Source organism: Typopeltis vanoorti, chromosome 3, assembly GCF_054136105.1.
Source record: "Typopeltis vanoorti isolate ZY-2024b chromosome 3, IOZ_Tvanoo_1.0, whole genome shotgun sequence".
NCBI lineage: Eukaryota > Metazoa > Arthropoda > Arachnida > Uropygi > Thelyphonidae > Typopeltis > Typopeltis vanoorti.
In genome coordinates, this window is record NC_143551.1 from 84,675,689 (window position 1) to 84,702,296 (window position 26,608).

The 26,608-nt window shown below is 38.1% G+C and overlaps 1 protein-coding gene across 3 annotated transcripts in view; it reads left to right on the forward strand.

Moving 5' to 3' along the window:
* Positions 1-26,608, forward strand: part of LOC150108341 (dynein regulatory complex subunit 11-like) — a 455,807-nt gene that overhangs the window by 422,706 nt on the left and 6,493 nt on the right. The window contains exon 18 of one of the 3 annotated variants that reach the window (XM_090390705.1): positions 1,112-1,134. The exons of the other annotated variants lie outside the window; for them this stretch is intronic. Coding sequence (XP_090246831.1) covers positions 1,112-1,117 — 6 coding nt within the window. The 3' untranslated portion in view covers positions 1,118-1,134. Of the gene's footprint in view, positions 1-1,111; positions 1,135-26,608 lie in introns of those variants that run through there. 3 annotated transcript variants of the gene reach the window in all.

A 26,608-nucleotide genomic window follows, 5' to 3' on the forward strand; every position in this document is an offset into this window, starting at 1 on the left:
TTCATTGTATAAGTCTCTGATCAGACCACACTTAGACTATTGTTCTCAGATTTGGTCCCCAGGATTTGAAGGGGATAAATTAACTGTGGAAAGGGTACAAAGACGGATGACAACGATGGTTTTCAGGACTATACAATTTTGGTTATGAGGATCGGCTGAGGGAATGTGGAGTTTGGTGGATAGAAGAAGGGGAGGTGATATGATTGAGACTTTTAAACTGTTGAGAGGTGGTTACAGGGTTGACACTGGGGAGGGCGTTCTTTTGCTTGGTTGAACAGCGGAAAGGAGTGATGACAAGAGGCCATCTCTGGAAGTTATGAAAGGAAACTGTGAGCAAGAGGGTAAGGAGTGGTTTCTTTGCATGGAGGGTGGTTGAACCGTGGAATGCATTGCCTGATGGAGTGGTGAGAGCGAGAATGGTCACTGAGTTTAAGGAGTGGTATGATAGACTTTGTGTTTCTTAGGGGGGGGGGGACCTCCCCTCGATGAGTCTTGACAGACTTTATGTTCTTAGGAAGGACCTCCCACAATGAGTCTTTTGACTCCATGGAGGCCTGAATAATAATAATAATCTAATGAGAACTAAGTGCACTGAATGTGTACCATCCAAATTCTTTGAATTTTTTATTCCACCGTTGTTGTTAAGATTAGGGCGGTTAATGAAAATTTCATGGGCTTCTTTAAATTTTCATTCATACCAGATTTTTGTATGATGTAAAGAACAAGTATTTTTCCAATCAATTTGATGTAGGGTATTAAGAGCATGATCTGAAAGGCCTGCTTATATGTCATAGATGTTCTTTTTCACATCATACAAAAACCTGGTATGAATGAAAATTTAAAGAAGCCCGTAAAATTTTCATTAACCATCCTAATTGTACGGGGTATGGATAAAGTATATTCATACTTGTTTTAATCCTTCATCCAAGTATAAGCAAAGTTTGTGCATGAAGATATCTTCATGATATCTTCATGCACAAACTTTGCTTGCTTATGATTGGGTAAAGAATCTTTGAAGCAGAATATTTTAATAACATTGTGATATACCATTTTACTTGTATATGGAAAATATATGACTTCTGTGTTGATTTAACCTTGGTATCTTTTTTAGGTCTAGCTCCCGTAATTAGACTTCAATGAAGATCAAACCAGTCTAGGTAGTGACCCTTCCACATAGCAATATATGCATCCAAAAGAAAGTCTGTCTTCTTTTCATTATGTGATACTAAGGCAATTAATGTGGTCAAGAGCCTCTGTATACATAGTAGCTTAATCGTAAAGATGGCTCACGTGCAAACTTTGTTTGCTTGCACTTGGATACAGCATAAAAACATACATAATTTCTTGTCAAGTGTCATATATATATATATATATATTGTGACCAAGCAAAAAAACTTTCTGGACCATCTACTGTTTGGTACAGAGAAAATGCTCTGAGGCAGGATAAATTGAATTTGAATAAAGCTGACAGAAAGAGAGAGAGGGAGAGAGAGACTGAAGTACTTGAATGCCAGTTGTGAAAGGACAGGAGGAAAGTAGGCACAAAGTGAAAGGGAGAATTATTATAGACAATTATATTTAAGGGAAATTACCTTTAAAAATGTTTTTTTACAAATGTAATGACACCTATCTTTTGTTGAGGATGGCAAAAATGAGTTTACATATAGATATTGTCCCATGTGAGTTAATTTTCTGTAGACATCTAACTCTCTGTCTCCACTGTTTGTTGTTTTGATAAGGACTTCCAAAAGTGGTAACTTGTCATCCTTCTTATTCTCTACTATAAACCTAATCGGTGATGGTTATTCAGGAAGCACATAAAGTCTTAAGTTTTTTAGAGTGTAACTAAAATGAAAAGCCAAACAGCTAGTTTTCTGGGAACTTAATAGAAATTAAGGGGATAAAAAATCCTATGTTGTTATATAGCCAGTAAGTGAAACTCAAGATCGAGAACTACGATCTATGAGTTTCATGCCGAAAAACTATCGCCAAAGGCAATTCGTAGGCAAAGGTGGAGCAAGCTCCCTCAATATTCTTGATATTCTCTCATAATGTAAAACACAGCTCCTAGGAGATGTAATACTGTCATTACATTATGAGGAGAGGTCACTACCCAGACTGGTTTCAACCTTTTTTGAGGTCTCATCAGTGAGTAGGTAGACCTTTTGGCTTTTCATTTTAGTTATAAAATATTAGCACACCTTTATGGCATTCGTATAGTGAAGGTATTTAAGTTCTTTTCACTAAGCTCTGATATCTTCCATGTCTACCTACTCACTGATGAGACCTCAAAAAAGGTTGAAACCGGTCTGGGTAGTGACCTCTCCTCATAATGTAATGAAAATATTACATCTCCTAGGAGCTGTGTTTTACATTATGAGAAAATATCAAGAATAGTGAGGGAACTTGCTCCACCTTTGCCTACAAATTGCCTTCACCGATAGTTTTTCGGCATGAAACTCATAGATCGTAGTTCTCGATCTTGAGTTTCACTTACTGGCTATATAACAACATAGGATTTTAATTTCTATTAAGTTGCCAGAAAACTAGCCATTTGGCTTTTCATTTTAGTTATAAAATATTAGCACACCTTTATGGCATTCGTATAGTGAAGGTATTTAAGTTCTTTTCACTAAGCTCTGATATCTTCCAGGTCTACCTACTCACTGATGAGACCTCAAAAAAGGTTGAAACCGGTCTGAGTAGTGACCTCTCCTCATAATGTAATGACAGTATTACATCTCCTAGGAGTTGTGTTTTACATTATGAGAAAATATCAAGAATAGTGAGGGATCTTGCTCCACCTTTGCCTACGAAGTGCCTTTGCCGATAGTTTTTCGGCATGAAACTCATAGATCGTAGTTCTCAATCTTGAGTTTCACTTACTGGCTATATAACAACATAGGATTTTTTATCCCCTTAATTTTTTTAGAGTGTATTTCCAGACAATAAAAACATCATCCACATATCACCATATAATGTACGGTTTGAGGGTAGTTGGTGCCAAGAGTTCATCCTCAGATTTTTCCATAAATAAATTGACAGTGGGAGGCAGTAGCAGGGAACCTATCACCAAGCCATATTGTTAAGTAAAACTTTCCTTTCCAGAAAAAGAAGGAAAGCTGAAGGCGTGATATGATGTACAGTGGAAAGAGGTCTGCAAGAATATCACCTGATTCCTTAACTGGAATGTTAAGATCTCTGTAAATAAGGATGCAGTGTTCAGACCAGCTAATATACCTTATTCTATAGAATACCTGCTAGCTATCTACAGAATGAGCTGAGTTTTTTAAAAATGAATTTTTTTAAAAATGAATTTGAGTGTCTGATGTGATACTTAGGATGGATAAATACTTATAGAGAAGACAAATGGAAAAGCTTAAGGATAAATAAGAATAATGAAACAAAAAGCCGAAAGAACCTAACTCCTGTTTGACTATTTCCTTCAAAATGCCTATTCAATAAGATTATTAAACAAATTGTTATTCTATGATAAACCATCTCGAGTATCTCCAAAAATTAATTACATGGACCATTTCTGTTCCCCGCATAGGTGGAATGTTAAGATAGATAACACATCTTTTGAAAACAGTTAATGCTTGAACAGCCTTCAAATCAGTTCACATCTTACAAACTTCCTACATCCACCTAAAGAAATCATTCCATTTGTAAAAATTCCCTAGGGCAATGGTTCTCAAACTGTAGGGCGCGACACCCAGGGGGTGCATGAATAGCTTGAAAGAGTGAGGCATGGCATACTTTCCTACAGATAAAAATTAAAATTACCCTAAATCAGTTTTAAAAATAACAACAAATAAAAATACAGAAAGAAAAACTTTTGATGATACAGGTTTTAATTATCATGAATTTCAAAATAACTAATAATTATTTTCTTCATTCGCACTTATAAAATGTGTGCCAGAGGCATTGTTGATAGTTCGGCAGCGGCCGCATCCTCTTCCATGAGCACTATACACGCACAGCTGAAAGCAGCAACTTAATGATATCTCATTGGCGCTTGTTTCAGTGCAATTGTCCTGATACTTTTGTGATGATTTTGATGAATTTTATTGGATTAAAAACTCATTCGAAAATGCACCTGGGCCATCATCTCTGAACGTAAATGAGCAAGAAGAACTCATCGATCTCACTAGTGATACTTCACTGAAAAGTAAATTTAAGGAATTATCTTTGTCAGAGTTCAGAGTTCTGGATACATATTGGCAAGGAATTCCCAACTTTGAGCCAAAAAGCATTGAAGATCCTTATTCCTTTCGCAACAACTTATTTATGCGAGAAAGGCTTTTCTGCTTTGGCAGATATGAAGTCAAAGTATCATTCAAGACTAAATATTGCTAAAGAACTTAGAGTGGCCATTTCTAATATTACACCACGTTTTGATAAACTTTGTTCTCAAAAGCAGGCCCATCCATCACATTAGACTTTGACATTTAAATGTTTGATTATTTTTACAGAGAAAAATTAAATATACTTGTTAGTTAAATATTGTTTAATTTCAATACTTGTTAGTTAAATATTGTTTCATTTCAATACATATTTTGGTTAATTGCAAGTGTTAAAACTAATTTTTATTGTAGGCCTAATATTGTGATACTTGAATTATTTTGTGTCAAAAACCATTAAATAGTATGTAGAAAATACAAAATAAGCTGAATAAAATGTCAAACTTAGTATGACTTCTATTTTGATAAATAAAACCGGTGTGTGTGTGGGGGGGGGGGGGTGCTGACAGTGTTTGCTCTTGTCGGATGGACTCAGAGGTAAAAAGTTTGAGAACCACTGCCCTAGGGTATATAGAATCCTAGATTCATGTGGTAAGGTTCACATTGGTTAGACAAGGAGAAGTTTTGAAATCTCTAAGAAAGAGCACATAAGCAACGTGGGACATAAGAGGAAAGAAAAAAGGTGGTGGTCTCATTATTATTATTATTATTATTAATAACACTATTGCACACAGTGCTCATCCAACCATGAGTTAAACTGATTCACTGTGCCTACATTCACAACACACTCAGACAATGCATTCCACTCACCAACCACTCTCCATGCAAAGCACTTTTTTCCTCACTCCACTGCTCACACCCTCCTTATACAGTTTCCAGTGATGGCCTCTTGTTCTATTTCCTTCTCCCATTCATTCTATGAAACATCTCTTCTGTGTCAACCTGATAACAACCCCTAACTAGCCTATATGTCTCAAGCATATCCCTCCCCCTCTTCCTTGTATTTATGAGATTTTGCAACTTACATTCTCTCAATCTGTCCTCATACTCCACATTCCAAAGACCACTGACCACCTCACCTTTGTGAATGAATCTTCTTTGGACCCTTTCCAACATATCCTCGTCACTATGAAAACCCGGCGACCAAATCTGCACAATAATCCATATGAGGCCTGATCAAAGTTTTATACAATGACATCATAACCTCTCTATTTCTGCATGTCAGGGTCCTCTGGATCATTGCCATTATCTGATGTGACAGCTTCACAACTTGTGCAATGTGACCCCTGAATTTCAGGTCCTTGTCCACCATCACTCCTTGATCTCTCATCTCTCCTCTACTTCCTTTAAAGTTTTCCCACCAAGTGTATACTATGCATTCCATTGTTGCTTATCAAATCTCCAAACCTTACACTGTGTAACATTAAACTGATAGTTCCACTTACCTGCCCATTCATGCAATCTATTCAATTCCTCCTGTAAGGCCATAATGTCCACTTGACTCTGCATTGTTCTCCCCCAATTTTGCATCATCTGCAAACAGCTGCATATCACTAGTTAAACCCATCCCAACATCATTAACATAAGAGGGAGGTTCTAAAAGTTTCCAGCCTGACTTACAAAATTCATGCCGATTTTAAAACTCTGTGCATGACAGATAGCACCATCTATGAGGAAGTTAGTGTACCAGTTTCAACTCTCTACCTGCGTCATTCAGTTAGAGGCATTTGTTTGACTAACATGTGGCTGTAATGTTAAAAATTGATGCTGTGATAAAATTTTTCACCAAGGAAGGCGTTCTCCAAGTGCTATCAAACAACTACTGAATGGTGTTTATGGGGAAAGCTTCTCATTCATATGCCACTGTGAAGAAATAGGCTAAACAGTTTTGCCTAGGAAGAAAGCATTGAAGATGATCCTCATTATGGTCGGCATGTGGAAGTGATGAATGAGGAAAATGTCTCTCTTATTGAGGAGAAACTGCTCAATGACAGACAGCTTAAGCTCAGAGAAATCTCAGCAAGGTTATAGAAAGCCCTAATCTGATCTTGCTAAGCTTTGTCAGTTAAGCCTTAACTGACCTTCATCATTCACAAGAAGCTTCACACGATGAAGGTCAGTGCAAGGTAGATACCCCAACTTCTCTCTTCAATTCATAAGGAGCATCGTGTGACCTGTTTCTGCAAGTTTTTAGAGCTTTGCCAAGGGAATCAAAGAAATACTGGAATCTATTGTCACTGGGGATGAAAGCATGGTCCTTTATTATGATCCTCTTTCCAAAAGGGAATCCATGGAATGGCATAAATCAGGTGAAGCACCGCTGAGAAAAGCCAAGGTCACTCAGTCCACCAAGAAGATCATGGCAGCAATCTTTTGGGATTGCCAGAGATTTCTCTTGATTGACTTCAAGGAAAGGAATACTACCATGAATGCACAATATTATGCTTCACTCATGTACAAACTTTGTGATGCCATAAAGGAGAAAAAGACGAGGAATGCTAAGTCATGGTGTTTGCCTGCTTCAACAATGCTCTAGTTCATATGGCTATTGTTGCGAGGGCTGCAGTGAAGGACTGTGGCTTCCAGAAGATTGAACCCACTCTACAGCCCAGATAGCACCCAGTGACTATTACCTCTTCTCGAAACTGAAGAAAGAACTTTGAGGAAGAAAATTTGAAGATGACAATGAGGTGAAAGATGCAGTTTTAAGTCATTTTGTAGACAAAAGTGCAGACTATTTTTTCAAGGGCATAGAAAGGTTAATTCAAAGATGTGAAAAGTGTGTTGAAGTAAAGGTAGATAATGTTGAAAAGTGACACAGTTGTTTTCTTTCTATCGCCTCTAAAAGTTAGTCAGGCCAGAAACTTATCGAATCCCCCTCGTATAAATTGACAACAATGGTCCCAAAATTGATCCCTGCAGCACACCACTAGTGACCTCCCTCTTTTGGGATACTGCACCTCCATATACAACTTTCTGATACCTATCTGACAGCCAGTGACTGATCCAGAAGTCTATTATCCAAACCCATCTGTTTCAATTTATTTAACAGCTGGTCATGTGGCAGTCTATCAAAAGTTTTTGCAAAATCCAAGTACACTACTATACATGCATCTCCCCTGTCCAAGGTATTTGTAACTTTGTTATAGTACGTAAGTTAGTAAAACATGATCTCCCTTTAACAAACTCATGCTGATAACCACAGAGAATACTGTTATTATCAACAGTTTCTGTATCCTACTTCTCACCAATCTCTCTCCATCACAACTCCAGATATACAGATTGGGCTATAATTTGAAGCTACAGCCTTATCAGTTGTTTTCATTTTAAAAACAAAAACAAAAACAATGGTTGTTAAAGTTCTGATCTTATTGTATCTTCTTTACTGCTTTTTCTGGCGATGCTGTCAGCTAATTGATAGCTAAACGTGTCAGAGTTTGTCTTATTTTTTTAATAAATCTACAAGCCTTAATGTGCATTATTTATTTTTAGTTCTAGTCCTCGTATTTATTACATCAAGTATATAGAGATTTATGATCAAGAAACATTTAAACAAACTAGTTGGGCTAGCAAAAAGAGAGCAATCCTAATGGGGAATTTTAATAATGGAAATGTGATGTCGAGTGTCGAGGCTAGCTGGTGAACGGACGTGCTATTGGAGAGCTTCTGAGAGATTTGTGATTTTTGTTGATTTATTGATGTTTTGGATTCAATTTAATGGACTTAAGTGTGTAATTTTAGTATATTATTGGAGCTTTATTAGCGTGGTTAGTATACTAAAGTGTTTTATAACATAATCTATGTCGGTAAGTCGCCACTAGATGAATTTGTAATGTGTAGTGTTCGTGCAAGCTCCAGATAAGATAAGTGTCATTTTCAGTTATCGATACAAATTACTTAATATTGTGTAGTTTTGTTTTGTTTGCCTTGCGTATTTTAGTGCGTCTGTTTTTGGTGTGTTATAACGTATAATTTGACAAAACACGTTGCAAGTAAGTATGGCACCTGTGCGAAGGAAAATGGCGGCCAGTAATGATGGTTCGCCATCCTTATCAAAGAACGGTAGTATAAAAGAAATGAGTCAGGGTACTAGCTGTGAAATGTATGCTTTGCGGAGTGCAGTCGGAGTGTGGTTAGATGATAATAAAGGATTGAATGTGTGTAGAAAATGTAGGGAGAATGAGGAATTGAAGTGTATTTCGGATCGTGAGTGTGATATTTTTGTCAACCTTCAGAATGAAGGAAATAGGGATATGACAAGAAACGGCAAGGTTGTACATGAAAATTGTGAGAGTGTGAATGTAGAAAGTGTGAATGATAGTATAAATGGTTTCTCAGAGAATAAAAAAGATGAGATAGATGCATTGAGTGAGATTGCGTTGTTGAATAGTGCGATAGAAAGAGCAAAACAGCAGCTAGAGTGCATGAACAAAAGTAGACTGAATGAACCAACCAATAATAAAAGGTATGACAGGAAAAATAGACGTATGAATGTGAACATGAACAAAATGAAGGATAGAGTGCTGTATGGAGACTTGTTAGTACGAGGTGTGTTAGTAGAGGATTTGACAAAATCGTACCAACCTGGTGCGACCATAAAGGAAGTAACTGAGTCTATTAGAGAGCAAAAGGAAAGGGTGAAAGAAATGATTGTTGTGGCAGGTACGAATGATTTGAAAGGAGATAAAATGGAAATGATAGAAGACCTGAATGAATTGTTTGAAGTAGCAAAAGAAAAGAGTGAGAGAGTTAGAATGATTAGTCTTTTGCCACGGTATGACAGTGAAATGTTTAAAAGGAGGGCCATAATTGCGAATGACTTTATGCGTGGGTTATGTATGACGAGTGGTGTGGAAATTGTGGATGTGTGGAGTGAGTTTGTGAAAGATGATGTAACTAAAGTATATAAGATGGATGGATTGCATTTGAATGGTTACGGTGTAAGAAGACTTGAGAAAGTGTTGCTGAATGTAGTGGATGTGCAAATTCAGGGAAACTAGATTTGTTAAGGGGGGGGGAGTAGATATACAGTCCTTATGGAGGCAGTTGAATGTAAGAATGAATATAATATGCCAGAGCAAATAAGGACAACAAATCTGAGTGGGATAGTTAATATAAGGCATCAAGGTAGGGTTGGGGCTAATGGGGGTCTTAAATTCATGTACACTAATACTAGGAGTATTAGGAACAAGAAGGAAGAGTTTTTGGCCATGGTTGGCACTTCCAGACCACAGGTTATAGGTATTAGTGAAACATGGCTGACTGTAGATGATATAACTAGTGGGATTGAATGTGATGGGTATAGTGTGTTCAGGAATGACAGAGAGAATAAAATGGGGGGAGGAGTATTGTTGATGATTGCTGATGAGCTCCAGCCAAGGAGAATAGAAGTTGAATTGCAGGATAGAGAAAAGAGCACATTTGAGGCCATTTGGTGTGAGATTGTGGCTAGCAGAACTAAATATACAATTGGGTGCTGCTATAGACCAGGTGATGGAAAAGATGGTGGTGACAGTATGCACAAGCAAATAGAAGAAATGGGTGGAAGGAGGGTGATTATTATGGGAGATTTCAACTATGGTCGCATTGATTGGAGTGAGGAGAGGACACACGGAAGGAAGGAACTGGATTTTATGCGGTTATTAAGGGATAACTATCTGCGACAGCATGTAATGGAAAATACTAGGGGTCAGAGAGTGCTTGACCTAGTAATTACATCTGAGGATTTGGCTGTAACAAATATGACCACATTGCCACCAATCGGTGAGAGTGATCATAGGGTCTTAACTTGGGAGGTGGCTAAAGGTGTAGAATTTTCAATTAAGACAGGGTACATGTGGAATTATCAGGCTGGAAAGTATGACAAGCTTAGGAGTTTGATTGGTTCAGTGCCATGGCATGTACAGCTGCAAGGACTAGAAGTTGATAGTGCATGGGAGGTAGTTAAGAAGTGCTTGCATGAAGCAATGGCTGACTGTATACCTAGAGTCCGAATAATAAATCAGGTAGGGGTTAAATGGATGAATAACACCATTAAGCTTGAGCTGCAAAAAAAGAAACAACTATGAAGGGAATTTAAGGAGAAGGGTGACCGGCAGGCACATGAACGGTATAAAGCGCAGGCCAGAAGGGTAACGAGTGTGGTAAGAAAAGCAAAAAAGGATTACGAAAGAACATTGGCCATGCAGGCTAAAGAGAATCCTAAACAGTTTTTTAGATATGTAGCAAGTAAAAGGAAAAATGTACATGGCAGATTGATTTTAAAGAATGCCGATGATAGGGAGGTAACTGAATCAGTTGAGATAGTTGAGTTACTGAGTGAGCACTTTGCAAGAGTATATCATCCAGGTGGTGACATTGCAGAAACGAATAAACCAGTAAATTATACGGGAATTGTGGTTAATGAAGTGGAGGTGAGTAGTCTATTGCATAACCTCAATGTCAATACATCTGTGGGATTGGATGGTATACCAGCTCGTGTTGTACGAGAAGCAGCTAAAGAATTGTCAGTACCCTTGACCATTTTGTTTAATTTGAGTCTCGGGTCTGGGTTAGTCCCGAGCGGGTGGAAAGAGGGGAAATAAGTTCCACTGCATAAAGGTGGTTCCAAGACTGCTGTTGTAAATTACCAACCGATTAGCATATCAGGAATCATTGTCAAGGTCTTAGAGAAATTAGTCAAGAAAAGAATACAGGATTGGATAGATGAAAATGGGATATTGTATGGGGGACAACATGGTTTTGTGAAGGGTATATCATGCCTCAGTAACTTGCTCACGTTTTATAACACAGTGACGGCTGAACTGGATAGGGGTAATGGGTTTACAGTGATACTACTGGACCTTGCCAAGGCCTTTGATAGGATACCACATGGAACCCTAATCAGTAAACTGGAGCAGATGGGGATAGATATAGGGTGGGTGAGATGGATAGGAGGGTGGTTGAAGGAGAGATATCAAAGAGTGGTTTATTCAGGAGTGGAGTCTAAAAGACGTCTTGTGATTAGTGGAGTGCCACAGGGCTCTGTTCTTGGACCACTGCTTTTCAATTTGTTCATCAATGATATAGGAAAGGATCTGAGAGGAAGTGTTCACTTGTTTGCTGATGATGCAAAGCTGGGTAGAGCAATTGTGAGTGCACAGGATGTCAAAATTTTACAGAATGATTTGGATAGTTTGGAAGACTGGGCTAGGAAAAATGGATGTCAATTTAATGTGGCAAAGTGTAAGGTTATGCACTTTGGTGTGAAAAGAATAGCAGCAGTATATCGCATTGGTGGAACCATACTCCAGGAGATTGATGAGGCCAGGGATTTGGGAGTGTCGGTGGATAGGGAGTTGAAGTTTAGGGGGCACATTGCAAAAGTAACTAAAACAGCTCACCAAATCACTTGGCTTCTGAAAAATACTTTAACATGCAGAGACGAACAAGTTGTTGTTCCTCTGTATCGAGCCTTGATAAGACCCCATCTGGACTTCTGTGCCCAGTTATGGGCACCAGGGTTTCTTCGTGATGGGGAGGAAGTGGAGAGGGTCCAGAGACGAGTGACCAAGATGATAGCAGGTCTGTGGAATGAACCTTATGAGAATAGGTTGAAGATTTGTGGGTTGCAGAAATTAGACGATAGGCGAAGGAGGGGTGATATGATTGAGACATTCAAATTACTGAAGGGTTTTTATAAGATTGATCCAGAAGATATTTTTGAAAATATGACTGGTGGTGGGAGGACTAGGGGCCATGCATGGAAGCTGGGCAAGAGCGTGGTTGACAAGGGTGTTAGAGCTAGGTTCTTTACTTGGAGAGTGGTAAATGAGTGGAATAAGCTTCCAGAATCTGTTGTAGGTGCTACGATCGTGAATGAGTTCAAGGCAAGGTATGATAGATACTGTGTGAATGTTCAATAGTTGTTCTTGACATGATGTTAGGGCCTCCCTCGATGAGTCTGTCGACTCCTTGGAGTTTCCCGGAACAATAATAATAATAATAATAATAATAAAAATGTGGGCTGAGGAGACAGCATATGAAAGCAAGAGTAAATTGGTAGAGTTCTTGATAGAATTTTCCTTCTAGTTCATCTAATGGAAGCAACGTGATATTTTGGAGTGTTGAATTTGATGATAGCCTCAGAGAATGTAGTTTGGAATGAGGTATCAGTGCTTTCACGAATTGGTGGGAATTGACCAAGCAGGATATGCTTTCATTACAAAAAAAAAAAGGGGATGGGCTGGTTGGCTGAGTGGTTAGCATATACGCTCTCCAGCCAAAAGGCTGCGGGTTTGAATCCTGCTATGGGCATGGATGTTTGTAATTGTCTGTGAAAATACTAGTCGTCGTGGGCAGTATATGGTATTGGTGTAGTTATGGTTCGTTGTAGTTGGTGGATTGAGTGGTGGAGACAGAGAGCTGTAGAGTAGGTGCCCTCTCTCAACGAGTCTGGATTTCCTGGAGGTGTCATATTTTAAAAAATAATCTTTTTATCAACTTTCATCAACACCATAGCATGATGTGCTGCAAGGAAGACAAGTTGATAGAACTTGGGAATTGGCTCAAATACATGTGATATAGGCAGCATATCAATGTATACCAAGACTGGAGAAAATAATAGCAGTGAAATGAAAGAACAATTAAATTAGGCAGGTATTGAGGAAAAAATTATTATGAAGAATATATAAAATGTATGAAGAATGCAAGAAAAGTGATAAACTGATAAGAAAACAAAAAGCTCAGGGGAAAATAATAGTACTCCCTCTGTGCAGAGAGCAATACGAAAATTGGTTACAGAAGGGTGAGTTTAGTACATAATGGCCGTGGAAAAGACAGTGGCATTTATTCAGTGGGGATATATCTGCAACATATTTTCACTTAAATAAATATGGTTACCTCACACTACAAAAACTTGGAATGCTATTATCATGAGGTTGTCTCTTTACCAGACTCATAATGAAAATCAGCTAGGACTGTAGGATTATGGCATTTGGTACTTGGCCTATTTTTGCTGCTTTGTTTTCCTTCTGTTTGTCTGATTGTATATGAGTTGCTGTTCTTGGTCACCAAGCCAATATTTTACCTTGGTGACCAAAGCAAAAGATTAAATAATGAAATTAATGAATAAATAAATATAAGTTAGTTACTTAAATATAAAGAGCCAATAGGCTTCATTTCAGCAATATAAACATTATTTAAATTAAGGGGATATTAAATCCCACATTGTTTTAAAACCGAATAAGAAACTCAAAGATTGGAATCAGAGAGTTTCATGCTGAATATAAACTATAAAGTATCGGCGATTACTAGCATGAGCTAATGCAAGTAGTCCTAGTACGTAGTACGATCTCAGGCAACTCACAGCAAAGGTGGTAAAGTTCTGATCGCTATTCTTGGTATTTTCCATAATGTAAAAACACATTCCCTAGTAATTGTCGATACTTTTATAGTTTACTATATTCGGCATTAAACTCTCTGATTCCAATCTTTGAGTTTCTTATTCGGTTTTAAAACAATGTGGGATTTAATATCCCCTTAATTTAAATAAGTTAGTTATTTATTATCCCTGAATGTTTGTTTCTCTCTGTCTCTTGAGCTGAGTTAAAAAAGTGTGAGATTAATGATCTGCTTAACCTTAATTTGATTCCAGATTTTGGCAGCATTTTTTCTGAAATAATTTTTGTTTATGTCAGATTTGGTGGCTATTGGATAATGTCACCATGTACAAGCAGAAGACTGAGTTCTGATTCCACTGTGAAATGGATGCTTATGAAAAGTCTCTGTGTGTTACATTTATTTCATCACTCCAATCACTGGAGTCCAAATTAAAGAAAAAGATTATATTTGATCTCTAGAGCTAGTATTCCAGCTTATCTTAACTTGGCTTACCAAGTTAAGCTAAATTAAGTTAAACTATGCCAAGGTTTCATCGTTTCTTCATCAGGACTACTGTAATAAAAAACTAAATAAATGAAACAAAATTTTCATTCCTCATTTGAAGAACTTTGGTAGTTTCATACAAGGAATAAGTTGACGTTTTCTCCAAAACTGTTTTCATTTTTCAAACTTTTCTGCTCGAATAATATCGAAGCAAATGAAACAAGTCATTGCTGTGAATACCGTATGTAGATAAAAAATATTAGGTGTTAGGGGGATATCTTGAAACTCCAAGTTTTCTTGAGTCAAATATCACTTCTAATTTTATCTCAACCTGCCAAACATAGAGCATCGTATGTGAAGGGAGTCCAGCTTTTATGATCAGAATATGTTAAATCATGAACTTTTTTATACATTTGATATTAGAAATGTTTTTAGTTTATGAAGACTTAGCAACTTCTTTAAATATAGGAAAAATGAAATGCAAGATTTAAATTTTATTACCACTCATCATCATCATCAAATTCCTGATACACTTAAGGTGTGTACAGGTTACTATGATAATACGATACAAAAATTTTAAATTATTTCTAACTTTCTATCAACAATTTTTCTCCAAATCTTATATTTCAGTGTTCTAAGGCACTTCTTAATGCATCAGTCCACCTAGATCTTGGTCTTCCTGTGAGTAATTTTCCTACCATACTGTCATCTGACACCTGTTTTTCTAGCATTTCTCCTGTCCATGTGAGGCACCTATTTGTGGCAGATGAACTCCCAACAGTGGTACTAGCCCTTTTCATTCTTATTCTTTTTCTATGCTTTTCTTCCCATACTCTTCACTCTGCTTCGAATTACTATCCTGTCTTCCAGACCACCATCACTGGGATCCAATGTCTTGCTGCCATGTTTGCCATGCCGTGCAAACTGTGAACATCTGGAAAGGAGGATCCTAGTAGTCTTGCACTACTTTGGCATCTACTTCAGCAAGACAGACGAGGCAGTCCTGGATGGCCTGACCAGGATCATTTGATCCTGGTCAGGCCATCCAGGACTGCCTCGTCTGGATAGTGGGCTTGCTGTCAAAGGTATTGGTGCTGGCCTCCTTCCCCATGGTCTAGGAACATGGCTCAAGGCTTACTGTGGTGCTCATATAGTATCTGGAGTAGTTATGGCATTTGACTCCTAAGTGCAGTCACTTCTTGCTAGAGAGCAGACATCCATGTGTGGGTGGGGAGCTTTAGCACTGAATCCAACTCTTCCTGAGCATGAATATTTCTTCATCCTCTTGTAATTAAAGGCCCTCAACAAGCCCCAACCAATTCAGAAACCATATGATCACCAACAGAAAACCAATGTAAGAAACAAAAAACATCAGAAGCTGCAACAAATATGCCAGTGTTCTTAATCTTACATTCAACAGATGAATGTCCACCTGAAAAAATGACACTCTTCTTCTTCTTCTTCTTCGTTCAGAATGGATATTATTATTATTATTATTATTATTATTATTATTATTATTATTATTATTACACCCTCCATGGAGTTGGCAGACTCATTGTGAAAGATTCTTCAACTGACAACATATTTATCATATAGAATCTTAAAATTGTTAACACTCCTTGCACTAACAACACATTCTGGTAATGCATTCCATTGAGTGAGCAATTCTCCATGTAAAAAATCTACTCCTCACCACACTTTTACGTAACTTCCAGGGATGACCACTGGTTCTTCCCCTCTCACCTTCTACTCCTTTTATAATCCTCTCTTGATTAATGCGATAAAAACCTCTCATTAACTTAAATTTCTCTATCATATTACCACTTTTCCTCCTATCCACCAAAATTCACATCTCTTCAACCTCTCTCCATAGCCAGCATTCTAAAGTCCAGACATTGTCTTAGTCACTTGCCTCTAGACCCTCTCCAATGTCTCCACATCACATTGAAAATCAGGTGACCAGATTTGAGCACAATAGTCCAAGTGTGGTTTATCAAGTACTTTATACATTAACACAGCCACTTCCTTATCCCTATATTTTAGAGTACTTCTTATCATAGCAGCACATTGATGTGCACCTATGATAAGAAGTAATATGATATTGTAATACTAGCAATATGCCCTCTATTGTCAACCATCACTCCCAAATCTCTAATCTCATCCACTTCCTGCAGTACAGCACCATCGATATAGTACACATCCTTATATTTCTGCACTCCAAAATGCAACACCTTGCACTTACTGATATATTAAAACTACAATCCCACTCCTTATTCAAATAAAAAGTATATTCTAATCTTCCTGAAGGGAATTAACATCAACAGTGCTGCTTATAATTCTTTCCAACTTTGCATCATCAGCAAACAACTTAAGATCCCAGTCAGTCCACATGATACAACATTTACAAACAAGTTAAACAGCAACGATCCAAGAACAAAACCCTGAGTCACTCCACTGGTTACTTCATAAAATGCAGATAACTTGCTAAAACAGGGACTACCCTTTACACATCCATACTGACCATCATAAAGAATGCTTTGTCCAACAACCTAATTCTATATTCTATTCCTTACCAGTCTCTCCAACACTTTGACCACAACTGCAGTTATACAGACTGGTCTATAGTTAGAGACTTCTGTCCTAGAACCATGCTACTGGAGTGGTACTATTTTGCCTTCTTTCCACTCCTTAGGAGCCCTTCCTACTGCAAGACCTTCATTAAATAACCAGGTCAAGGGCATAGCCAACTATGATGCACATTCCTTAAGAATATGTGGTAATATGTCATCATTTCCACAGCTTTATTAACATATAACCCAATTGACATCTGAAATACCTCTGATTCTTTTGCTTCCAATTCTCCTAATACTTGCCTCTCTTTTATATATTGCACGGCATCATTTACACCAGTATGATATATGCTGATAAAGTGCTTGTTCAATAATTCCACTATATCCTTTGTAGCTGTTATTCTTCTGTCTACCAGCATTAACCTTCCATAATTATTCTTTCTCTTGCTTGCTATATAGTGGAAAAATTCCCTTGAGTTCTTGGCCTGACCATCCAATCTCCTCTCATACTGCTTCTTTTCTTTCTTTACTATGCTCGTCACCTTTCTAGTCTGCACTTTATATTCTTCATGTATCTGATCACCACCAAATCCATAACATTTTCTTCTCCAGCACAGCTTGCTTGATTTCGCTGTTCATCCATTTCACTCCTACTCTATTTACTCGCTTAACCCTTGTATGCAGTTATACTTTGCTTTTAGCAACATACTGATGCTAACTGACTCAGTTAGCATCAGTATGCTGGGAAGATGAGCTGAGCAGAAAAGATGTTGACAATGCATGGAAACTCACAAGGCAGTATTTGACAAAAGCAAAGTATAACTGCATACAAGGGTTAAGCGAGTAAATAGAGTAGGAGTAAATAGAGTTTGGCAGTAACCTTTTCTTGTTTCATCACTTCCCAAACAAATACCTCATGATCACAATTACATCTTGTGAAGTTATCACCAAATCCAAAACATTAAAGCTTCTAGTTGCTTCTTTCACATGCTGCTTCAGATATTATCTCTCAGAAATTTCCCAAACTCACTCTCTTTGTTCCCATTCCCTACTCCTTCTTCCATTCTGTATTTTTGTAATTAAAGTAACCCATCAGGATCACATTCTTTTTACATGCTCAACTAATTTGCCTAAACATTTCACAATTGGTATTCTCTACATTCCCTCGCCTATAACAGCATCCTATCAGATATACTAACCTGTTTATTTCAACTTCACACCACACAGATTCAAAATCTGTGCAGGCACTACCAACTTCACACTTTGCAGACACAATTCCTGTGCAGTCATTAACAGCACTCCCCTCCTCTTTTCACATTTCTATCCTTCCAGAAAATTATATATCCTTCTATATTTCCAACATCACATCCTCCTCAGACAACCAAGTTTCACTTATTGCAATTATATTTGGGCATACTTGCTCAATCAATGCAACAAACTTACCTCTCTTGTTTTGAATATTTGAATATTCCTGGATGCAATCCTAAAAAAATAAAAATATTATTAAACTCTGCTTCGATTGGAAACTAACAGTGAGCAATTGGAGGAGTCTCTGAAAAAATTAAAAAAGAAGAATATTTTAATAAATTCTAATCTAAAAACTTCATGTAAACCAATATTTAAACTCACTCTCATTATTTGCTCCCCAAAAGATGAAGCCCACCCATCAGTGCCATTATTCTGTTGGATACATTGCCAATGTAAATTCCTGTATTTTGGGCAGTCTGGTAGATCTGAGGCTAAATGAAGAGAACAGAATTATATAATTGAATTAATATGGACAAAATGGATTACAAGGCTATGTGCTTTACACTCTATATACAGTAATTATGATGGAAAAAAGCTATCACCCTAAAATGAGTCTACTTCAAAAGTGGATGGTTATTCTAAGAATCTGCTTGTGCTTCATAGAACACTCTTAATCTGAACAGATTTTTAGTTGAAAAACTGCCACATATGTGAGATTTAAATCAACAGTAAAACTTGTCATCACTTTTGATCCAGACATTGCACTCAAAATGTTTGAATCCAGCCAATCCATTTCTAATCTGTCTAAGATGGGTTAAATTCCCTGATTAGAAACTTTTAGGCAATTTAATGCAACCAGCTTGCCATTTCTCCACTAGAGGTAACTATTTTATGTCTGTAGAACTGTCAGATCATTGCTTCTTCTGAGGAATGAAAAATCCAAGTTTCTGGGAGAAAAAAACCTCTTACCTCCTTATGAGACCAGCTAACTCAGCATTTGATCAAAAAGACCTGATAAAGGTTCCTCGTATCATAGATTTCATTCAAACCCCAGGTCTTTTCAGCCAAAGAGTTCACCTATACCAACTGAGATATGGAGGCTCAAATGTTTGAATACTTCCTTGAAATTGAAATTCTGCATTCTTAGTCAATTTTGCTTTGGAGTTCTTATTGTTGAAATGCTTCAGTTACTGTAGGCAAAATATTGGAATAAAATATTGGTTTGTTTTTCACCTTTTGTGTTGTTAATCCACATCACTGCATTAAACTAGATCCTGTCAGAGGAATGGTCAGTATCTATCCTCAAGAGCAGCTACATTATATAATCGTGATAATGATACACATTGCATAGTAAGAGAGGTATGGTGAAAGGGTTAGTGTGGTTGGCAGGTTCTGACTTGCTAGGTATGTGAACAGGACATCTGCATAAGTGATGCATTAGATACAACTAAAGATCTGTAAGTTGTCAAGTGACACACCAACCATACTGGTGACAGGTGAATATACAAATAATATTTCAGGTATCTTATTATGTCTGTACACAAATCCTAGGAATATCGGAAACAAACAGATTGAGTTTGTTGCCTTAGTTAATACCTTGTCACCTCAGATTGTTGATATTAGTAAAACATGGCTCTCAGAAGCAGATATACTAATCAGGAGTGTACAGTATTTTTAGGAAAGACAAACTGGGTTGGAGAAAAGGATATTATGCATGATATGAGAGGATTTCAATCCAGTCAGAATAGAATGCTATGAATGTTAGTAACAATGTTCCATGCAGCAGTGATGTTGAAGCTAGCTGGTGTGGGATGGGATCTAACAAAATGAAATACATGGTGAAGCTGAGTTACAGACTTAGTGGATCACTTGCTGGCAGAGATGAAATGCATCATCAAATTAGCCTGGTGGGTAACAAATGAGTAATTATCATGGAAGATTTTAATTATCCAAACATTGATTGAGTAGGAATGAAATCTCATGAGAAGAAAGAGATTAGATGTATTGAGATGTTGTGAGACAACTTTCTCAAGCAGCATGTAAAAGAGAGAACTAAAAGTCAGAGCATGTTGGACCTGATTATAACATCAGAGGTGGAGGGAGGAGGGGGGGGGGTCCATTAAAAATGTGACTGTTCTGCTGCTGGTTAGTGACAGCAGTCATGCTGTACTGACTTGGGGAGTGGCTAAATATATACAGATGTCTTTCTCAGAAAAGGTTACATACAAGATTACTAAGCAGAAAAGTATGACCAACTGAAGAGAAAATTAGAAGAAAAAAGATGAAATGTGTATAAATAAGGTGATGTGTACCATGTATATAAAGATGAAATTGCAATGATTTAGGCCAGAAAAGTTGCAAATGTTGTACAAAAGTTAAATATGAAAAGAAACTAGCTGTTCATGCTAAGAACAACCAGAATTCTGTCATCACACTTCAAGTAAAAGAAAGAATGAATATAAAAAGAACTCTTCTAAATTTGAAAAGTATGCCCTAGGTAATAAATGCAGAAAAGCTTGTTCAGCTAATGAGTGCTCCCTTTTTGCTAAGAGCTATCAACCTGGAGTAAGAGTTCAGTTCAGTGCAAGAATTATACTAACTGGTATGACATATTTATGAGGAGGAAGTATTAGAGCTATCAGAATAACCTAAATAAGAACTCAAAGAGTTTCATGCCAAATATAGAACTATATAAAGTTCAGCGATTCCAAGTGTTAGCAAATACCTGGATAGTGTAGCACTTGACCCATTTGGTAGTGCAAGCTGAGGCAACTCATAGTAAGGGTGGAGCAAGCTCCGATCACTATTCTTGGTATTTCCCATAATGTGAACTTAGCTCCTAAGAGCTGTATTACTGTTCTACATTATGAGACGTCACTACCCAGACCGGTTTCAACCTTTATTGAGGTCTCATCAGTGAATAGGTAGACCTAGTTAATAACAAGTTTGTAGCGAACAGAACTTCCATCCCTTCTATGAGAATTGCCAAGAAGGTGTCCTAATAAATTGCTAATTATATGAAGAGCCAAAGGCTTCAATTTGGCAACATAAACTTATTTAAGTTAAGGGATATTACATCCGATATTGTTTCTTAGCTGAATAAGAAACTCAAAGAGTTCATGCCAAACATAGAAACTATATAAAGTTCAGCAATTCCAAGTGTTAGCAAATACCTGGATAGTGCAGCACCTGACCCATTTGGTACTCCTTTGGAACTACTCCCCAGAAAAGCCATTGTACATCTAGTCAACATAATTAATGCCATCCTCAGACTCAAGTATTTCCCTTTAACATGGAAAATAGCAGATGTCACACCAATCAAAAAGATTGGAAAAAAACACCCAACTCCCTGAAAGCTACAGACCTATCAGTCTTCTGTCTAACCTTAGAAAGATTGCAGAAAAAGTAGTCCTTACTAGTCTTCAATCACAAACGGACCAACTAATATAATCCCAAATGAGCAATTTGGATTTAGAAAAAAATCACTCCACCGTTCAGCAGATCCACAGGCTGATCGAATATATCTCCAAAGGCTTCAACCGGAACCTTCATACAGCTGCAGTCTTTATAGATGCTGCAAAGGCTTTTGATAAGGTGTGGCATCAAGGTCTCCTCTACAAGCTCATCACATTCAATATGCCTACTAATCTAGTTAAAATAATTCACTCTTACCTCAGAGACAGATACATGCAAGTCAAAATAAATGAAATTGTATCAACCAGATGCAAGGTTCTGGCGGGAGTGCCGCAGGTCTCACTCTTGGCCCCCCCTTGCTGTTTTCTATCCATATTGCTGATATCCCTCAAAACCCAAGCTCAGCAATCACTGCATTATATGCTGATGACACTGCATTATTAGCAAGATCTCTCAGCCCCAAACTGGCTGTCAAAAGACTCCAAAACAGTATCCACACATTGGAGAATTGGTTGATGGACTGGAGAATCCAATCCAATCCACAGAAAAGTTCAGCCATACTGTTCACTAGAAAAAAGCCTCAAATTAAGGAAGATATACATTTACTGGGTATTAAAATCCCATGGCAGAATACAGTCAAATATCTCAGAGTAATTCTCGATAAAAAACTAGAATTCACCAATCATATAGAACACATAAGTTCAAAGACATCCAAAGTAATAGCGCAGCTCTACCCCATGATCAACAGAAAAAGTAAATTCGATACTCAGAACAAACTGCTCATATACAAGATGGTAATACGCCCAGTCATCACTTACGCATCTCCTGCATGGAGTCATACTTCGAAAACAAATATTCAAAAGCTGCAAAGAATACAGAACAAATGTTTGAGAATGAGTTTGGATGCTCCGTGGTTTATCAGAAACTCCCAAATTCACAGAGACGTCAACATTCCCTACATCACATCTCTCCTTCACGACCCAGCTGAAAAGTTCTTCATTAAGACAATTAATCATCCGAACCCACTGATCAAGCAAGCTTCAGACTATAATGAAGCAGATTTCTGCAAATACAAGAGACCCAAATCAATTCTATGCTCAGCTGAACACAGCTAATCTCATGCCCTTTCAGGGCGAGCTTAAAGCTCAATAATTCTCCACCCAAAGAACTTTCCTTCTCAGATGGAGGGGAATATGAAAAGCATTTATGCTTCACCCATCAAAACAGTATCGTTCTGCGTTCTACTTGGTATTAACTAGGTCTACCTACTCACTGATCAGTTCCAGTGCTAATTGAGATTGCAGTACCTGTTCATGATCCAGTTTGTGAGGAGTGCCCGATCCAGTGAACCTGAAAGAGAGCTGCATGTTCCAGTCCTGCTTCCAGCCTTGGTGAGGCCTTTTTTTTTTTAGTTATTTTTGTCCTTTCTTTTTTGCTTTGTGCCTGCTTGTAGTGTAGTCTTCCGCCTCTACATAGTGTAGCAGGAGATGTCTGCAAACGAGCAATGCTTGGCCCTGGTTTAAAGGTCTATCCACTTTTCTGGGACTTAATTCCTAGTATTAAGTATTTTCTCTCTTCCAAATGACTTCATTTCTGCCGCGAGTGAAGACCCTCAGTATAGAGGCAGGCGCCAATGTACCGAAGAGGACATTAGCGAGAGCTCTCACCGATATAGTAGGGGCACAAAAGATATCTGGTTTTACCCCTTATGGAGGTAAAAGGTAGATACCAGGTAGTTGTGAAAGATATAGAAACCAGGAATAAGTTAATGGCAGGTATTGAATGTGAAGGGAAAAAGATCTATCCCTTCTTAGTAGGAAGCCTACTGAAGACACTACGAATAGAAAGATTCCCTGTAGAATATCTCGAGGAAGGGAGTGAGATAATAAAAAAGTTTTCTCAAAATGGGAAGACGTACGGGACGTCAAAATCACCAACGATGCTGAATACCCCGACTGGAAGACTGGCGAGGTGACCTTCCTTATGGAGATGAAGGCCAAGGTCCCCAACTTTGTATTTCTAGGCTCTGCCAGAGTAGTAGTAGTCAGCTACCCTGGGGTAAGAAAGCAATGTTTTTGGTGTGGATCACTCGAACACCTAGGCGCAGACTGCCCCAAGAACAAATGCAGGAACTGCATGGCGGCAGGACATGCCCTAGCTCAGTGTGAGGCACCTTGCCTGAAATGTGGAAATACAACCCACAAGGTAGACATTTGTCCCAACAGGACACAAGCAGAATGAATAGGAGGCGCTATATCGCCAACCACAGCAACCAGAGCCGGAAGACTCTCCAGTCATCCAACCCCCAGCTATCGAGACAGTAACAACAGGAAATCAAGCTGCTACCACGAAAAACTCAGAATGGAAAATAAAGAAAAAAAAGAAATGTAACGCAGGAAAACTCACATCGAGACGGAAAACACCACCAATGAAAGCACAGAAGTAGAAGAAATGGAAACCAGCAACAACACAGAAAAAAGACCAATCAGCCCTGAAGAAGGAGAAACGAAGAGAACAAAACCAGATAACAGATGCTCAGAAGTATCAGACTCTGAGGAAGAGGAAGAAAGGGAGATCAGAATAGAAAACCAAGAAGAGACTGAAGAATCGAGAAAAGGCAATATTACCCCAGCCGAGGAATCAGAGGAAGAATCCATCCCCACCGTGGATGCCCAAAGGGTTCTAATGCGCTTAATCCAGGAAGATTCCGAGGTAATCCTCCAAAGGGCAATAGACAAAATAGGGGCACCTATGCTCCTCCTCACAGGTCCTGAGACCATAAGTTTCGAATGGGGGAGACCTCTATATAGAAAAATTAAGTGAGCTAAACCCAGTACAGCTAAAAGGAATCCCGGAACTAAACGAAGAAACGGAAAGGAGGCTGTATAAAGCTCTTCACCAAATAATAAATGGCAGGGAAAAAACAGTAGCTTCTCAAATCTTACAGAAACATACAACAAAAAAAAGAGTTAAGGGCAAACCAAAAACTTGGCCTACTTTCAGGATCAACTAAATACTTAGTTCTGTTGTACAACTTATTGGTTCTCTGGTCCACTAAGGAAGGGGTAGACTTAGACCTGAGAACCCGAGCTGCGAAGGCTTACAGCGAGGCGGTGCAGCTCCTTGTGGGCTGCATCAATTGGGATGGGTTCTTCCCCTAACTCTCAGTACTCTGGTTGATAAAGTCCACCTCAATTGGGATCCTGTTATCGCAGTCTTTTTCAGTTGTAAGGCATAGTTTAAGAGTAATCTAAGTTCCAAATTTTAACAAACAGTTTTCTTCTTTTAGGGGTTACGAGATGACGTCTCCAGACACCTGGATTAATCTAATCTAAAGTTATGTTTTTCGGGTAAAGTAAAGTGTAAATATTAAGTTGTTTTTTTTAGAACAGGTATAAGGAGATGATGTTTTACAGGCCGTTTAGCCACAACCTCTGGGTTATACAGCTAAACAGGTTGACTGAGGCTTCTTTTTACCTCCTACTATTCTACTCTACCTTTCTTTAACTTCCCCTATTACTACCTGCTGATCCTCAGCAATCTTTATACTCCAAAGGCCGATGATGAAAGACATGAACTCCCATTCTACCTACTCACTGATGAGACCTCAATAAAGGTTGAAACCGGTCTGGGTAGTGACCTCTCATAATGTAGAACAGTAATACAGCTCCTAGGAGCTAAGTTCACATTATGGATAAATACCAAGAGTAGTGATCGGAGCTTGCTCCACCCTCACTATGAGTTGCCTCAGCTTGCACTACCAAATGGGTCAGGTGCTGCACTATCCAGGTTTTTGCTAATGCTTGGAATTGTCGAACTTTATTTAGTTTCTGTATTCGACATGAAACTCTTTGAGTTTCTTATTCAGCTAAGAAACAATATCGGATGTAATATCCTTAACTTAAATAAGTTCGTGTCGCTGAATTGAAGCCTTTAGCTCTTCATATAATTAGTAATTTATTAGGACACCTTCTTGGCAATTCTCATAGAAGGGATGCAAGTTCTGTTCGCTACAAACTTGTTATTAACTAGGTCTGCCTATTCACTGATGAGACCTCAATAAAGGTTGAAACCGGTCTGGGTAGTGACGTCTCATAATGTAGAACAGTAATACAGCTCCTAGGAGCTAAGTTCACATTATGGGTAAATACCAAGAATAGTGATCAGAGGTTGCCCCACCCTTATTATGAGTTGCCTCAGCTTGCACCACCAAATGGGTCAGTGCTGCACTATCCAGATATTTGCTAACGCTTGGAATTGCCGAACTTTATATAGTTTCTATATTCGGCATGAAACTCTTTGAGTTTCTTATTCGGCTAAGAAACAATATGGGATGTAATATCCCTTAACTTAAATAAGTTCATGTCGCCCAATTGAAGCCTTTGGCTCTTCATATAATTACTAAATAAGAACTATTTCAACTATAAGGCTAAAGAGATTCCAACACAAATGCTAAGGAAGTGTTCAAAAGAAATGATTATGCTCTTTTAACATCGCTGTATAATATAACCTGAGTCGTCACAGAACAAGGAAGGCTCTGCAGAAGTAGAAAGAATGTATGATAATTACATTGCACAAGGTGGTATAAGAACTGATGTATATAACTTGTGACATATCTCCAGAATGGTAGTGAAGATACTGGAAAAGCTAGTGAGAGCTCACATACAGAAATAGTTTGAAAACCACTGGTGTATACCTTGCAGTTACTTGTATGGATTTACTAACAGAACATAATGTCTGAATAGCTTGCTCACATTTTATAGTAATGTTATTGCTGAGTTAGATGGGGGGGAAGGGAATAGATGCAATGTGATATTATTGGACTTTGCTAAAGATTTTTGACAGGATGCTGCATGGAAGGCCATTGCATCAGTTGGAAGATTGGGAATGGATTATAAGCTACCTAGTTAGTTTAAATAAGAAGATGTTTACTGACATGTATCAAAAAGTGATGCTTGGGGTGGGGAATTATGGTAACAATGGTGTACCCCAGGGATCAGTTCTTGGTCCATTATTATTCAGTCTGTATGTTAATGACATTGTGAGTGATTTGATAACATACAGATGTTTGCATGATACCAAGATAGGGATGATACTTAGGGATGTGGATGACATGCAACACTTACAAAATAATTTGAATAGACTGGAATTGGGAACAGGTGAAGAGTGGAAGTGAAAATGGATCCAAGTTCAATATTGGTGAATGTAAAATTATGCACTTTTGTGACGAGGTCTCCATTGGAGATATCATATTGGTGGGAACATTAT